Source organism: Eulemur rufifrons, chromosome 15, assembly GCF_041146395.1.
Source record: "Eulemur rufifrons isolate Redbay chromosome 15, OSU_ERuf_1, whole genome shotgun sequence".
NCBI lineage: Eukaryota > Metazoa > Chordata > Mammalia > Primates > Lemuridae > Eulemur > Eulemur rufifrons.
In genome coordinates, this window is record NC_090997.1 from 97,077,966 (window position 1) to 97,093,533 (window position 15,568).

The 15,568-nt window shown below is 36.7% G+C and overlaps 1 protein-coding gene across 3 annotated transcripts; it reads right to left on the minus strand.

Moving 5' to 3' along the window:
* Positions 1-2,473: 2,473 nt before the first annotated feature.
* MTRF1L (mitochondrial translation release factor 1 like) lies at positions 2,474-15,305 on the minus strand. 3 transcript variants are annotated; one of them, XM_069488304.1, is made up of 7 exons: positions 15,047-15,305; positions 10,027-10,106; positions 7,408-7,483; positions 6,659-6,822; positions 5,058-5,175; positions 3,705-3,841; positions 2,474-2,674 (listed from the first exon to the last, which is right to left on the minus strand). In XM_069488304.1, the coding sequence occupies exons 1-7, from the start codon at positions 15,303-15,305 to the stop codon at positions 2,474-2,476; spliced, it is 1,035 nt and encodes a 344-aa protein (XP_069344405.1). The 3 variants fall into 3 exon arrangements, with proteins under 3 accessions (XP_069344405.1, XP_069344404.1, XP_069344406.1); XM_069488303.1 differs by having other exon boundaries at positions 7,300-7,483; XM_069488305.1 differs by lacking the exon at positions 15,047-15,305 and having other exon boundaries at positions 7,300-7,458; positions 10,027-10,064.
* Positions 15,306-15,568: the final 263 nt, after the last annotated feature.

Genomic DNA, 15,568 nt, shown 5'->3' on the forward strand with positions numbered 1-15,568 from the left:
GCCATGAAGAAAACGGGGGGGGGGGGCGGGGAGGAGGGACAGCAGGGCTGTTCTACATTTAGGGGGACTTAAGAAACGTAACCACCAAATTCTATGTGTAAGTCCTTAACTGGATCCTGGTTTGAGGAAGCCAGCTGTGATACATTTTGGGGAGAATTGGGAAAATTTTATTACTGGGCATTTGAAGATATTAGGGAATTACTGTGAATTGTTAGATGATGGTATATGCTTAAGTAGAATAATACCATTTTTTGAAAATGCAAGTTGAAATGTTTAAGGGTGAAGTGTCATGATATTTGTAATTTACTTCAAACTCTAAGCAAATATGAAAACATTGAAACTTAGGTAATGAGATGGGTGTTTGTGCCAGTTAAATTTATTGTCTCTCAGCAACAAATTCACCTTTCATTGCTTGAGTTTGTGATATTGGAGCTGGACCTGTGTCTTAGTTTGTGCAGCTATAATAGAACACATGAGACTGGCTAATTTATGAAGAACAGAAATGTGTTTGTCACAGTTGTGGAGGTTGGGAAATCCAAGATTAAGGCACCAGCATGTGTTGTCTGGCAGGAACAGTTAGTTTCTTGCTGCATCCTCACATTGCAGAAGGGCAAGCTAGCAGAATGCTCCATGAAAGAGGGTCTAAATTCTGTTCATGAAGAAGCCCTCATGGCCTGGTCACCTCAAAGGCCCCACCTCTTAACACTATCACATTGGCAACACTTGGATTTTGGAGGCGGCACATTCAAACCGTAGCAACCTATACAAACATTTTGCCTTTGCCAGCTAGCACCATGTCAAGCTTTGTCAGTAGGGGGTGGTTTCATATTTGAAACTTGTTCAGTTTGGAAACAGTTTCAAATATGAAATGTTTTCATGTTTGCTTAGTGTTTGAAGTAAATTACAAATATTGTGACAGGTTTAAATATTTCAGCTTACATTTCCAAAACATGGTATTCTACTTAAGCATTACCATGCAGTGCTACTTAAATGTTACCATGCTTAAGTAGCACGGCAGGAGGAAGGGGGCTTTCTTGTTTCTCCTCTTCTATGGTACAGCTGCCTGGGGTGCTTTTGGACACTGTGATGGTTAATTTTATGTCAACTTGGCTGGGCCACAGGGTGCGCAGATATTTGATCAAATGTTATTCTGAGTGTTTCCGTGAGGGTGTTTTTGGATGAGATTGACATTTAAATCAGTGAATTTTGAGTAAAGCAGATAGCTTTCCATAATGTTGGTGGGCTTCATCCAATCAGTTGAAGGCCTGAACAGAACAAAAAGACCAGCTCCTTCCAAGCAAGAGAGAATTCCTCAACAGACTGCCTTTGGACTAGAACTGTACCATCAGCTCTCCTGGGTCTCCAGCCTTCTGGCTCATATTGCAGATCCTGGACTTGTCAGCATCAATAATCACGAGCCGATATTTATAATGGTTCTGCTGCTCTGGAGAACCCTGACTAATGCGAATACCTACTGAGGCTTACTGTCCAAAAAGTTTTGCTCATACCCTACCAGGCTTCTTGCTTACCAGTCTTGAGGGTTTGAGGTTCTCTGCCTACATGGCCTGATCCACCAACTTTACACCAGCTCTGTTCCAGGGCAGCGCAGGGATCCTCTCCATCACTGTGTAGGCTGCAGCCACACTCTCTCAAATAGGCCTAAATTTACCTCGAGGAAGGGGAACTCCTTCCAAGGGTGTTCTTTCGTTGGGTACTCCCTTTCAGTCCTAATGTATGAGTTCTTTTATCCCTCTTAACAGCTAACTCCATTATCAGTTAAAATTTTTCTATAGAAATTGTATGGATTCTTTCTCCTGACTGGATCCTGACTGATACAGTATTTACTGTCATATTTCATTTTATATTTGAAGTTTATCATAATCATAATAGAGTTAAACTCAATTTTTGATTACCCATTAAATATTTACATATAACAGGACAAAGGACTATTTTCCTTTGCCTACTTCTTGTAAGGATGAGTCCAAGATTGACACAGTCATGATTATAGATAGTCCCCAATTTACAATAGTTTGACTTATGATTTTCTGACTTTACCATGGGTTTACTGGGACATAGCCCCATCTTAGGTCAAGGAGCTCCTACAACTTAACAAATGCATCTCCCATATCATCATAAAGATGAAAAATTGTTAGTTAATCCATCCTTAAGTAGGGGACTATATGCTGTGTTGTGTTGCTAGCATTAAATGAATTTGACTTAAGATATTTTCAACTTATGATGGGTTTATTGGGAAGTAGCTCCATTGTAAATGGAGGAAGATCTGTATATTGTATGTTTTTTACTAAGCATTGAGAAGTATTTATGTAAATTATTTATGTCTTGAGAATATACATATTACTTCCAACTGTGTTAATTCTTATTTTTCAAGAGAATACTGGTGAGAATTTGCATATGATATGACTTGCTATAATAGAATTTTTCTAAGCTATAAAGTCTTTAATAACAAATCAACTTAAACTTTTTGGGAAATAATTTCTACTAAAGATTCATAATCAGCATAGTCCTTCAATGACTGTACAAGTTCATCCAGTAAATAATCTCCTTGCATAAAAGTTTCAAGATCGTGTAGTGACTTGTTTATTCTGTGATCTGTGACCCGGTTCTGTGGAAAATTGTATGTTCTTATTTTCTCTGACCTTCCTTTAGTTCCAACCTATATGTATAAAAAGAGATAATGAGTACAGTTAGATTCAGGGCAACTTCAACCTACAAGTTTCACTTACTTGGAGATTAAGTCCTTGATTTATAACATGAATCAAAATGTAAGAAACAAGTTTTAAACATTTTGAATCTCCAAATGACATGAGAACATGATACAGAAAAAAGAACAGAGGCTTTAAAAACAGACAGATCAATATTAATGTTTGAATCCTATCTTTGCCATTTCAATGCTCTATGACTTTAGGTAATTCACTTCAACTTTAAACTTTAGTTTCCCCATCTGCAAAATACAAATATCTACTACACAGTGAAGATGTATCTTTTCTGCATTAATGTAGTCATCTTCAGTGGTGTGAAGGTGAATCCCCATATTGAGGAATTTTTTTTTTTTTTTTTTGGAGACAGGGTCTCTCTCTGTTGCCTGCATTGATATCATCATAGCTCATTGCAACCTCCAATTCCCAGGCTCAAGAGAGCTTCCTGCCTCAGCCTCCCAAGCAGCTGGGACTATAGGTGTGCACCACTGCGCCTGGGTAATTTTTTTTCTATTTTTTTGTAGAGATGGGGGTCTCAGTATGTTGCTCAGGCTGGTTTTGAATTCCTGGCCTCAAGCAATCCTCTTGCCTTGGGCCTCCCAAAGTACTAGGATTACAGGCCTGAGCCACTGCATCCAGCCCATATTGAGGAATTCTTAAAAGGCTCTGGAGTTATAAAATTAAATACTAAACAGGAGGAAAGTATGTTCAGTACACTTTCCAACTTTCTTGCTTTTATAATTTCAAAGGACTAAAAGTGAAGAGAGACTCTATATCTTTTTTTAGTAACTTTAAAAGTCTGACAAAAATGCCCCTGAATATAGAAAACAGGGTAGAGATGTTAAAATTTCTATAAAACAAGCATAGCCCTTAGTTAAGCTACTTGAATTTTTTTATTTTGACAGATATTAAAACAATTTTGACATATATAAAAACTGAGTTATCTAAAATATTTTTGTTTAAAAACATTTTAAAAATTCATTTTACCTGAATCTTTCTAGCATTGTATCTTTTACTTGTTTCTTCTTCTAGATGCATGCTGTACAGTTTTGCACGTAACTTTTTCATAGCCATCTCTCTATTTTTCAGTTGAGATCTCTCTTGTTGGCATTCAGAAACAATACCTGAATAGTGTTATGAGAATTAAAGAGTTTTAATAAAAAATTCTTCTTTATTTTTTATCAAGGAATACTCCGTTTCCTTCTTATCCTTTTTCTTCTTCCTTTAATAAATGGAAAAAACAGGACTCCAATAAAAAATAAACTACAAACTTAATAAATTGTATAGTTTATCAGAAAACTGAAAATTTAAGTTTGAGCTATAGCACAAAATATTTCCATATTGAAGGTATACACACTAAACAATAAGCATAAATCATTTAATATGGACTGTTTTCCCTCAGCTAGCCACTAAAATGTTTTTAACATAATAATTACTAGAAGTTAAATATCCTATTACTAGAGATAATAACTATTAATATTTTTGAAGATTTCCATTTTTTCCCCTATTCCTGTTTACATACCCTATATTATATAAGACATGACCAAGTTTAACATGAGGATTTTTCTATAACAAAAGAACAAAATCATAGCAATCCAGCACTCCTAACCAGTATTGGTTAATGAGAATTATGCCAATTTGAGATCAGTCATGGTAAGAGATTCTTGTATTCTTTCTAGATAACTGAGCCTTGTTATCCACATACTCTTTATCAACATGTAAATCATTATAGCAATATTTGTAAAACACATGTAGTTCTGCCTACTGGTATACTGGAGACTCTTAAGAAAGACTGAGATGCAATCTTTGTGTGTTAACTATCTAGAATCAGATTCCCTGGAGGTGGGTGAATGAAATTAATGGAAAGAAACCCCTGAAATTATATGCAAAACCTTGCATGTGTGTATGCTTCTAGGTAGGAGGTCCAACACTTTCACTTTTCAAAGGAGTCCATGTTCCCCTCCCCCTGACAAAAGACTAAAAAGCAGTGATTTAGTGCATTTTCTGATAAAGACCCTATAATAATTACTTCACTGTGAGGATTTTTTTTTAATAGCTAAAACTATTAAGTATAAACTTTAGAAGGCCACCTGGAAGGACTACCCACACCTTCTACTCATAGTCACTAACATAGAAATTTCCTGGGTTTAGATCCCTCTCTCTTTAAAATTATCCCACAGAATATCAGCTAAGGATTCCAAATAAATCAAGTATTTAATACCAATTCTTAGCTGTATACATTCCTCTGGTAATTGAGGATCTATTTCAATGGGAAATTAGTCAAGTCATTCAGAAATTGATTTCTTTCTTCAGGGTTACATTGAAGGAATAAATACATACCTGTAGGAAGGTGAACTATCCGGACAGCACTGTCCGTGGTGTTTACATGCTGCCCCCCAGCTCCACTGGCTCGCTTTGTGTCAATTCTCAAATCTTTAGGATTAATCACCAGATTAATCTATACAGAAGAAGAAAAGTTGGGATTTTAAAAAATTACATATACCAGTTGTATAAAGGCAAGAACTACCCATTTGTAAACACATGTCATGTACTGAATTCATATAAGATTTGTAAGGTTTAAGAATAGAAAGTAGTTGAAAATTTTTTAAACTCTTTTCCTTTTTGGAAGAGTAGGGAATCAAAACAAAACATCATACCAGATGAAAACAAACCAGTCCTAATCCTCATAAAATGAGATTCTCTGAATTTCTCCCTTCCTACCACAGGAACAGCAGAACTTGTTAATAGCAACTGTTAGAAATGTGAATATATGAACTAAAGTGAGACTCTAGAATTTTTCTGAATTTAAAAAGACTAGCAGAGAAAAAACACAATGCTAGCTTGAGAACTATAGGAAGGGTTTATTTTGTTTAATTTCATACATATTTGGAGGTAGAACTGAGGCAAATGGAAATGGCAATGCTAAGAAGTCATGGGTATAGAATCTATTCATGAACACACTGGGATCTATGTCAAGACAATGCTCTATCCTGGTAGCCACCATCAAAAGCACTCAAGTTTAAGTAGTAGTTTTTCATGAAAAACTATGAACCGCTCTATGACATTTCAACAACCCTGGCAGTAAGAATCCTACCATTCCCTAGGCCCTCCAAGTCTCCCCACGTGACTCCCTCTTACGTTTGCTAGAAGAATTAGATTATATGTGGACTTCAGTCTGCCATCTTTTCTTGAAAACGCTCTCCTTTAACTACTTACTTTCTCATATAGGCATCACAAAAATTTGATCTAAAGAAACCAGCAAGATGTAAAGATAGGAACTCCATTAACTCTATTACAGAGACTTTTCCCCAAAATTAATATAGAAACCCTCAAACTTCCTTCTCCTCAAACCATTTTATTTCGTTCTCAAAACAAAATCAAATATTTCCTATCACTTTTCAGCAGAAGGGAAATTAAGCAAAAGAACTTCTAAACTATATCTTGTAACTATGGATCAAGAATTTGCTTTGTGAGAATAAAGTATACTCATTATGAACACTGTATCAATATATTTCTATCTTGATGTGATTGGGTTATGAAGTAGCAATTCCGTTAAGTAATTACCATGTTAAAATAGGATTCTTGCTATTAATACCCTGGGAATCAGTCACACACAAGTTATTATAAAGGCAACCAGTCCGTATTTAAATATGTTATTATTTCATCTGTAGAAATGGCCACACAATGACATTAGTGGAGAAAAAGTCATACATAGACAATGCAAAATTGGATCATTTATAAATCCTTAATTCTTATCATCTATTGTAAAATTGTAGTTTTTGGACTGAGATAATAGATTATCAAAAGCAACTCAAAATACGTGAGGAAGACCAAATGATAAAGGAGATACTCAATTCAGTAAGGTCTGAGTAAACTCTGGAGGCAAGACATTGTGCTAGGCCCAGAAGCCCAAGGAGAGGGAGGGGCTTATAATGCCTTACCTCAGTAGGCTGGGGTAATATTGCCACAGTCATGGTGCTAGTATGGATGCGGCCTTGCTTCTCTGTCTTTGGCACTCTTTGTACTCTGTGCACACCTCCTTCAAATTTCATATGCTTATAGGCTTCTGAACCCCCAATGCTGGCAGATGCATGTCTAAGGCCACCTTGAAAATACAGGGAAAACAGAATTCTTTTTATTATTCCTGCCATTTATAAATAATTGACCATCACATCTACTATCTTGAAATATATTTAAATGAGTCACAAAGGATATAAGCACAGAGATTACAAAACATTAAAATAGTGTTTTACACTTAATCTTTATTGCTTACAGTTATTAAATATAAAGCATTTATGGGACTAATGAACTAATGTCAATAACAGATCTAAAAGACCACTTTTAAAGACTATTAGTAATTCAATGGTTAACATTATTGAATGACTATCCATTACATTTTATGGGCCATTTCAAAATTAGTATATTTACATTCAAATTTATTAGGTAAATGATGAACATAAACTACACAAGCTTCCTTACAAATAAGTTCGAAAGCCTAGTCATGATCTTTCCCACCCTTTTCCTAAGACACGTGTAGATAAAATCTATACATTATCTAAAACAAATTGACCAGTTCACTGACCTATTTCACTTGGAAAATATTCCAGGGTTTCAAAATGCCATCTTTTAAAAGCAGCATATTGCTGATACATTTCAAATATCTCTGAAGTAAACAACATTGCCTCTTGACCCCCAACTCCTGCAGTCACCTCCAGGATCAAATCATTTTCATCTGTTTCTTCTGAGGGAACCAAAAGTAAGATAATCTGTAAATACAAAAATATCACCCCTCCTATAATTAAAAATTATTTTAAACGTACTCTCCAAAAAGCTAAATGATTAGATTCAGGAATTTTAAATATTTAAGTTTCTTTAAGCAAATAATTTAATATTGCTGAGGACTGTTCAACCATCTTGCCAGTCAGAACCATATAATACATAACTTCCATAAAGTATTAATGTTACAACTATATTATAGATGCTATAAGATTCAGCTAAAACTTACAGCCTTGTTTTATTGTCTCTTGGAGTTCTTATATGCTTTACATCAATTCTCTACTCAGTTAATAAGAATTAAGTGCTTGCTGTGAGTAGGACATTATACTGTGTGTAGAATGCAAAAGATTCTTGTCTATACTTTTGAACTTTAAGGCCTAAGGCAGAAAAACAAAAACATTCTAGATTGTATTTGTATTTGTTTTAAGCTTCCTTAATACAGAAGAGAAATTTGTAGTTTTGAAACTGAAAAGGCCCCTAGAGATAATCTGGTCCAATTCCCTCATTTTACATGTAAAGGAAACTGAGCTTAATGGAGGATAAATAACTTGTTAAAGGGCAAAGCATTAGTTACTGGCCTAGCAGGCCCAAGAACTTAAATCTTTGTGCTCAGATTAGTCTTCCTACCCGTGTAATAGTATGTTTCACATCTAAGTTTGCACCAGTTACGGGGATCTAGAATAAAGGCTTCTTAGATTAGGTCAATAAGAAAAGCTACCAACAGTTATTGGTTCTTTAATATATGGCAGGCATTCTGCCAAGCACTATATATACTTTAATTCTTTTTATTTATTTATTAAGAGACAGGACCTCACCCAGACTGGAGTGCAGTGGCACAATCATAGCTCACTGCAGCCTCAAACTCCTGGCCTCAAGCGATCCTCCTTCCTTGGCCTCCCAAAGTGCTGGGATTACAGGCATGGGCCACTATGCCAGGCCACATTAATTCTTAAAACAATCTTGGGTAGGTACTGTTAACAGTTGTACGTTAAGATGTGAAACTAAATTAAGAAGGGTTGATCTTAATCTAGTTAATCTAGTTGAGGTTAATCTAGTTGCCCAACATTATACAACTAGAAGGTGGAAGACGTGGAACTGAAACCAAGTGTACCTCAGTTCTAAACTGTCACACTTCATCTTGGTCAGGAGCTGTACTTATTACTACTTTTCCATCTCTCTAGCCTATGCTAATACAATGTGATCGTTCACATCTTGAACTAACAATAGATTTTTACTTCTCTTTGTTGGTTAGCAGCCACTGAACTGTGTAACTTTTAACACATACATCCTTCTAATTCACAAAAAATTTAGAAAACGGGTAAAAGGCAAGCTGCACTAGACTTTTCACCCTATAGTGGAACTCTCCCTCTAGAGTAGGTTTTAGGGACATTAATTTTTAATAATTTGCACATTTGGCTAAAAAAGAGGCAGAATCTCAAAATTAAGCATTCCCTTTCCTGGCTCCTTCCTCACTTTAACATGTTCTTTCACCTACCTGAGATAACTGTAAACCTTTAATTTCTGCTTTACAGAATCAGCAAAGAGTGGTTCTAATTTCATGATTGTTCTTCATCTAATTCCTATATGTTCTCCTGCAGTTCTCCTGGATGTAAACCAAAGGAATATAATTCAATTCTTAAAATCCTAAGGGCCTATTCTTGGTCTGGCATTCTCACAGTGCCAGAGACAAAAAATAAATATGCCTGCCCCTGAGGAGCTCAGTCTACCATCACTCAATAACCTCTTCTACCCAGTACTTACCTAAACCCTCTTCACACACTGACTGCCACACCAGAAAAAAAAAATTTTTCCTTCAGGCCATTGTGTTTTACGATGAAAATATAATACAAAAATCGAAAACAAAATGATCCTTTCTAATTTAATGAAAAATTTGTTATTTTTTTTATCATTTTCTGTGTGTGAGTTATATGCAACTTGAAAAATAGTTCACACAGCTCCCAAGGTGAAGAGACATGAGTTGCATATGTTTCACAAGGCCCCGGGCTCAAAACCAGCACGAGTTAAATACAACTCACAGGGCAATTAATGATTTAAAAACCAAAAGAGGGGAGATATGCCCATATTTCATCACCTTTCCAAAAAGTGCTATCAGTGTGACATTTGTCTGTGAGAGCTCTACAGTCTTTTTTAAAAAAAATAGATTTAGGGGATACATGTTGAATTCTATTACATGTATATATTGTACAGTGGTGAAGTCTGGGCTTTTAGTTTACTACAACCCTTTAATATGCTTAAAACAGAATCACATGAAGTATACCTTTGCTTTCTTTAAAAACCAGTTTATTGACAGTGGTGATCATCATTTCACAGCGTATTCATGTATCAAAACACCACACCATACACCTTAAATATATGTTTTTATTTGTCAATTATACTACAATAAAGCTGGAAAATAAAAACACACAGTTTATTCTAAATAGTAACAAATTATTTCTTGAATTGTTTTTATAAACCTCTAATAAAATGCATAACTAACTGCACAAATGCTTTATTTTTTGCACAAATACCATACCTGATGCTTCAACTGAGTTATTTCTTTTTGACACAGAGTTATTTCATTTTCTGCAAGTTTCCTTAAATCTTCATTCTTATCTAAGAAAAAAAAGGCAGCAGTTAAGTTGTTCTTAATTAGTATTAAATTGCCAAAAGACTTAAAGTTAATAGTTTGATTGTTATGATAGCTGAAGGAAAAAAGAAAATGTCTTATCCTGTCCTTTTAATAAATGCCATTAATTAAAAGTAGCATTTTATGCATTCATTTTCATAATGAATGTGGGTATAAAAAAAAACAAAAAACTTTTTTTTCTGATGATCAGAGGATAAGAAACTAAAAATAAAGGCTCTGTAAAAAATATAAAGAAGCTAAACTTTTCTATAATTTCACCTCTGTAGTCACATTAATAAATATGCTTTTCATTTTCTAACTTAGACTAGATAATAAAAAATGAATACATTAGCTAGTTAGAGGGAGAACAAAAGTTTCCACCAGTTAAACTAAAATTGAATTAAAAATTTGAAAGTTATTTATTATTAGTAAATGCTTCATTAATATAAAATAAGTATTCACTCAAAAACATTTATTAGACCCTGCCTAATGTTTACAGAATGTTCACATGAAGTATTCCCCTCTCTGGCTTTACCGTTATTTTTTCATCTTTGAATTCTAATTTTTTTCCTTACAAAATATACTTTTCCATTCCCCTACCCTATGGACAATATGCAGCCTATAGAAAGAAGGAAGAAATGGGGAAATTTTTTTAGCTATTACAAATTATTCTCTATGAGGAAACTCTTTGTAACGAAGTATCAGTTTGTATGCTTATCTATTAAAAACCAACCATGCTGGGAACTGGGGATAATACACATATAAGACCTGCCCTCAAGGCAGGATTATAGATAATTTTAGTTTCCTTATATTTTCTAGAGGAGAAAAACTCACAAAGACTAGCAACCTAAAACACTGTGACCAAATATTAAAACAGTAGCATCTTGAAGGAATTTCATTTGTTTGTTTTGGGGACGGGCAGAAAAAGGAAAGAAAGATTAACTCAAGCAGAATGACAACAGCAAACTTCAGACAAAAAAGTACAGGAAGCATTGGAAATTATTTTGGCAAGCATATGGTATAGCAGAAATTTGAATTAGGAAAAGGAAAAATGAATTCCAGCCGTAGCTCAACTGCTAAGGTGCTCTCTTAGGGCAACAAGCTCAACTTCTAAGTCTCAGTTATGTCAAGAGTATAATGGAAGTTCTAATGTCTTTCAGTTCTGAAGTGCTATGTTCTGCAAGGCTAAGAACATTGGAACTAGAGTTTAGAAGTAATTTAATCTTAATACTACCTTTTATTTAACCCAGTATTCCCAAAATATTATCATTTCAACATATAATATAAAATTATTAATTTTTAATACCAAGCCTGAAATCTCTGTGTATTTTACACTTATAGAACATCTCAATTCAGATTAGCCACATACAGATGGTCAACAGCCATGTGTGGCTAGTAACTACCCTACTGGACCACACAGCTCTAGAGGGTTTAGACTGAGGAGTAATTCATAGTAACATGTGAGTTCTTTAATTTCTTTTTCAATATCATAAATCAGCACGTTTTGTGGGCACTTACTGCATGCCTGCCTTCTCCTTCCCCTCTGCCTACAGGGATACAAAGATGTTTAGTTTCCCCTTCTGAAAGGGTCCTTTTCTTTTCAACCCCTGAAGTAACTGCATATTGTCATCCCCTCTTTTCCCACCAAAATTTCTGGAGATAAAATGCCATATTTATTTTTCTGCTAACTCTAATTTACTTTTCAAGTTGTTAACACTGGATTGAATAATCATATGGACAGTGGTGATCATTTCATAATATATGCATACATCAAAACACTGCATCATCACCTTAAATATATACCATTTTTACTTGCCAATTATACTCCAATAGAACTGGAAAATAAAAATAATCCAGTTTACTCTAAATAGTAACAAATGAAAATTATTAAAATCACCAGTGACAAAACTACCAAATCTAATGACTTATTTCAGTGTGAGCTGAAAAGGCAAGCTTTACCTTTCTAAGTCAGATAGTGACAATCCCTTACTTCTTGAAATTTTCTTTAATTGATTTCTACAGCTTCATTTATTTATCTGGTTCAAGGTCCCAAAGCTTTACCTGTTCTTTCTTGATCTTTTATAGCTTTCTTCTCTGCCTGCTCCTCAAATACTATTTTTGGCCCTATTAGGCTTGTTTCTAAGTTCACAAATTTTCCCTGAGTATTCTCATCTACTTCTAAGGTTTTAATTTATCATGTACTATATATCCTGAGAGCTCTCATAGGATTATTCAGGCTCAATTTTTCTCCTAGGCCAGTAGTTTTTTTCTCCTAGGCCAGTAGTTTTTTTCTCCTAGGCTAGTATGTAATTCTTTATCTGAATGTCCTTCTTCTAGGGTATTTTTAACTTAATATAGCCATTCAATGCACAACTCATCTTTTTCCTGAATTTGATCCAATGTTTATATTTTCTTTTTTTTTTTGAGACAGAGTCTCACTCTGTTGCCCAGGCTAGAGTGAGTGCCTGAGTGCCGTGGCGTCAGCCTAGCTCACAGCAACCACAAACTCCTGAGCTCAAGGGATCCTCCTGTCTCAGCCTCCCGAGTAGCTGGGACTACAGGCATGCACCACCATGCCCGGCTAATTTTTTCTATATATATTTTTAGCTGTCCATATAATTTCTTTCTATTTTTAGTAGAGATGGGGTCTCGCTCTTGCTCAGGCTGGTCTCGAACTCCTGAGCTCAAACGATCCGCCCACCTCGGCCTCCCAGAGTGCTAGGATTACAGGCGTGAGCCACCGCACCCGGCCTATATTTTCATTTTAATTAACAGTACCACTCATTTTCTGAAGCCAGAAGCCTAAGACTTTTCTTAGACTACTGTCTTTCCTTCATCCTTTTCAGGACATAAGCCACCAAATCCTGTTGTTCTCCAGAATATCTTGAGAGTCAGACCTGTGCCTGTCACCACCTCTCCCTTGGACTGTTTCAATAGCCTCCTCCCTGGCCTTTCAGCCACTAGGGTTTCTGGAGAATACTCCAATTCATCCTCAACACTGATGCCAACATTAACTTTCCTTTAAAACAAAACAAAACAAAACAAAACTCACTTCTCTGCATAAAAACATATGCTGACTTTCCATGGTCTATAGAAACAATTACAAATTTTTTGTCATGCAGGGTTCTTAATTGTCTTTCTAGTTTCAAGTTTCTATTACATTATCATCTCCCACACCTATTCTATGCTCCTGCCATATCGTATTTCCTATTTTGGTACCTTTACCTGTCCATGCTGGTCACCTCTGCCTTCAATTCCCTTCTCTTGCACCACCTGACAAACTCCTGCTTACCCTTCAAGATCCATTTAAATGCAGCCTTTGCTCTTATAACACTGTGCTCTTTACCGCAAAAATTAAACACTAATACACTTATATTTTTACTTCTTATGCATCTCTCTCCCTTATTAGGTGCTGTAAGCTCCTAAAAGTAGTTCCCTAATTTTTTGGTAATTAGTTGTGTGTGACACATAGTAAGAACTGAAGATTTGATGAATGACATTTTCTATTGTTTAAGCTGAGTTGCATTCTGTCAGCAATAACTTTCTAATATTCCGTTAAGTTCTCTGTAGTTTGATTTTTAAAATAGCTAACCCTTAAATCCACTTGGATTTTAAGTTTGGCTTAAGTAATGAAACCAACTTAATTATTCCCCAAAAGATATTTTTCCCAATACCACTTATTAATCTTTTGTTTTTTTAAAACTCTAGGAATGCTGCTTTTCTCTTTAATCACTTTAGACTCTTCTTAACTCTCACTTACACTACTGTGTTAGCTGTCTGTTTTTCCTGGCATCTTCAATCCCATTTCCAAGTTGGCTTCTAAACTGCCACAAATCAACCTTCCTAAGTGACCAAACTAATTCTGTTACTCACTCCCCAATCTAAAAGCTTCTGCTGGCTCCTTTCTGCCAAAAGGATAAAAACCAACCTCTTAGATTAGTATTTGATTCCTCTTACAAAATGGTTCCAACCTGCCACTCCCCATAACCTCATCTCTCTTCTTTCTTGGTTAACAAAGTACAGTGATTAAGAGCATGAGATTTGCAGCCCAATCCCAACTCCATTCCTTATAAACTGTGTAACCTTGAACCGAGTTATTTTACCTCTTTATGCCTCCGGTTCATCTTTTGTTGCATGGGGCTAATAGTCCCTACCTCATAGTTTGTTAAGTGAACTGGAGGAGTTGATGCATAAAGAAAACTAAGCAAAGCCCATAGTAAGGGATCAATAAAGGAAGGTGGGCCTTTACATATCTGTAATGCCTTCCCAACACTTTCCTTGCTTTCCTAGTTATTTATTCATACATTTATATCTGCTCTCACTTATCAGCTGTTATTATATGTAATTAATTCTGTCTCCAGTAGACTGCGACCCTCTCTAAAGCCTTGCTACCCAAAGTGTGGTATACGGACCAGCAGCTCAGTATCCCTAGGAGCTTGTAGTAATGCAGGAAACTTAAGCCCCATTTCCAGATTCAAATGCGCGCGAAACACCGTGGGGAAACTTGTTAAAAATACATATGCCTAGGGCTCAGATTCTGAGTCCCAAGTCTGGTTTTAACAAGTACTGCTCCTGATACTATTGTAGACAGTCTCCATACCACTTTGAGAAACACTGCTGTCAAGCCCAAAGCGACAGTACATTATTTGTCCTTAGTGAGCTAATGAGCTTCTGCCAGACAGTACGCAACAAATAAGAGTCAATTTAAATTCTGTGAAAGGGAGCGAAGCACGAGAGAGCCAACAGGAGAGGATGGGATGAAAACGCACATCATAATGTCTTGACTTCTGATCCAAAACAAAACCAGCTGAAGTGAGTAGTTTCAAACTCGGGTAGAGTGTGGGCACCTGGCCAATGGCTTAGTGGAAAAAGCAAACGAAGAGTCAAGAATCTGCTCTGACATCGCTCTCCTGGGCGCGGCCCTTACCGTGCAGCAGCTGCTCAGTCTCCCGCAGCTCCTGCTCCTTCTCGCTCAGCCGTTTGGCCACCGCCACCAGCTCAGGCCTCCTGACCTGCAACTGGGCTTCAGACCCTGCCTGGCGCTCTAGGAAGGTCCGCAAAGGCCCGCCGCTGGAGAACAGTTCTTCCAGCGGCTGGCTACCGCAGCTTAGAAGCCTGCGGGCCGGACCCACAGTCGGGCGGGCGCAGAAGCACCGCGCAGCAACCCACAGCAGCCTGGACCGCATCGCTACTCCGAGATCGCGGAGGACGACCAGGACAGGAAGTTCCGGACAGAGCAGGTATCGCGACACCACACAGAACTCGGAAATAGGTACGAGGGAGACCATGGCCTGCCCTGCGCATGCGCTATGTTATAGGGCCGCCCGGAAGCTTTCGTGGGAACTTCCGGCTAAGGCTGGAGATGCTGCAGAATTCCTGGAGGCCAAAAGTTGAAGTGGCCAAGCAGAGAACAGTAGGGGCTGGGCTGTCAGCCCGTAACTGCGGGACA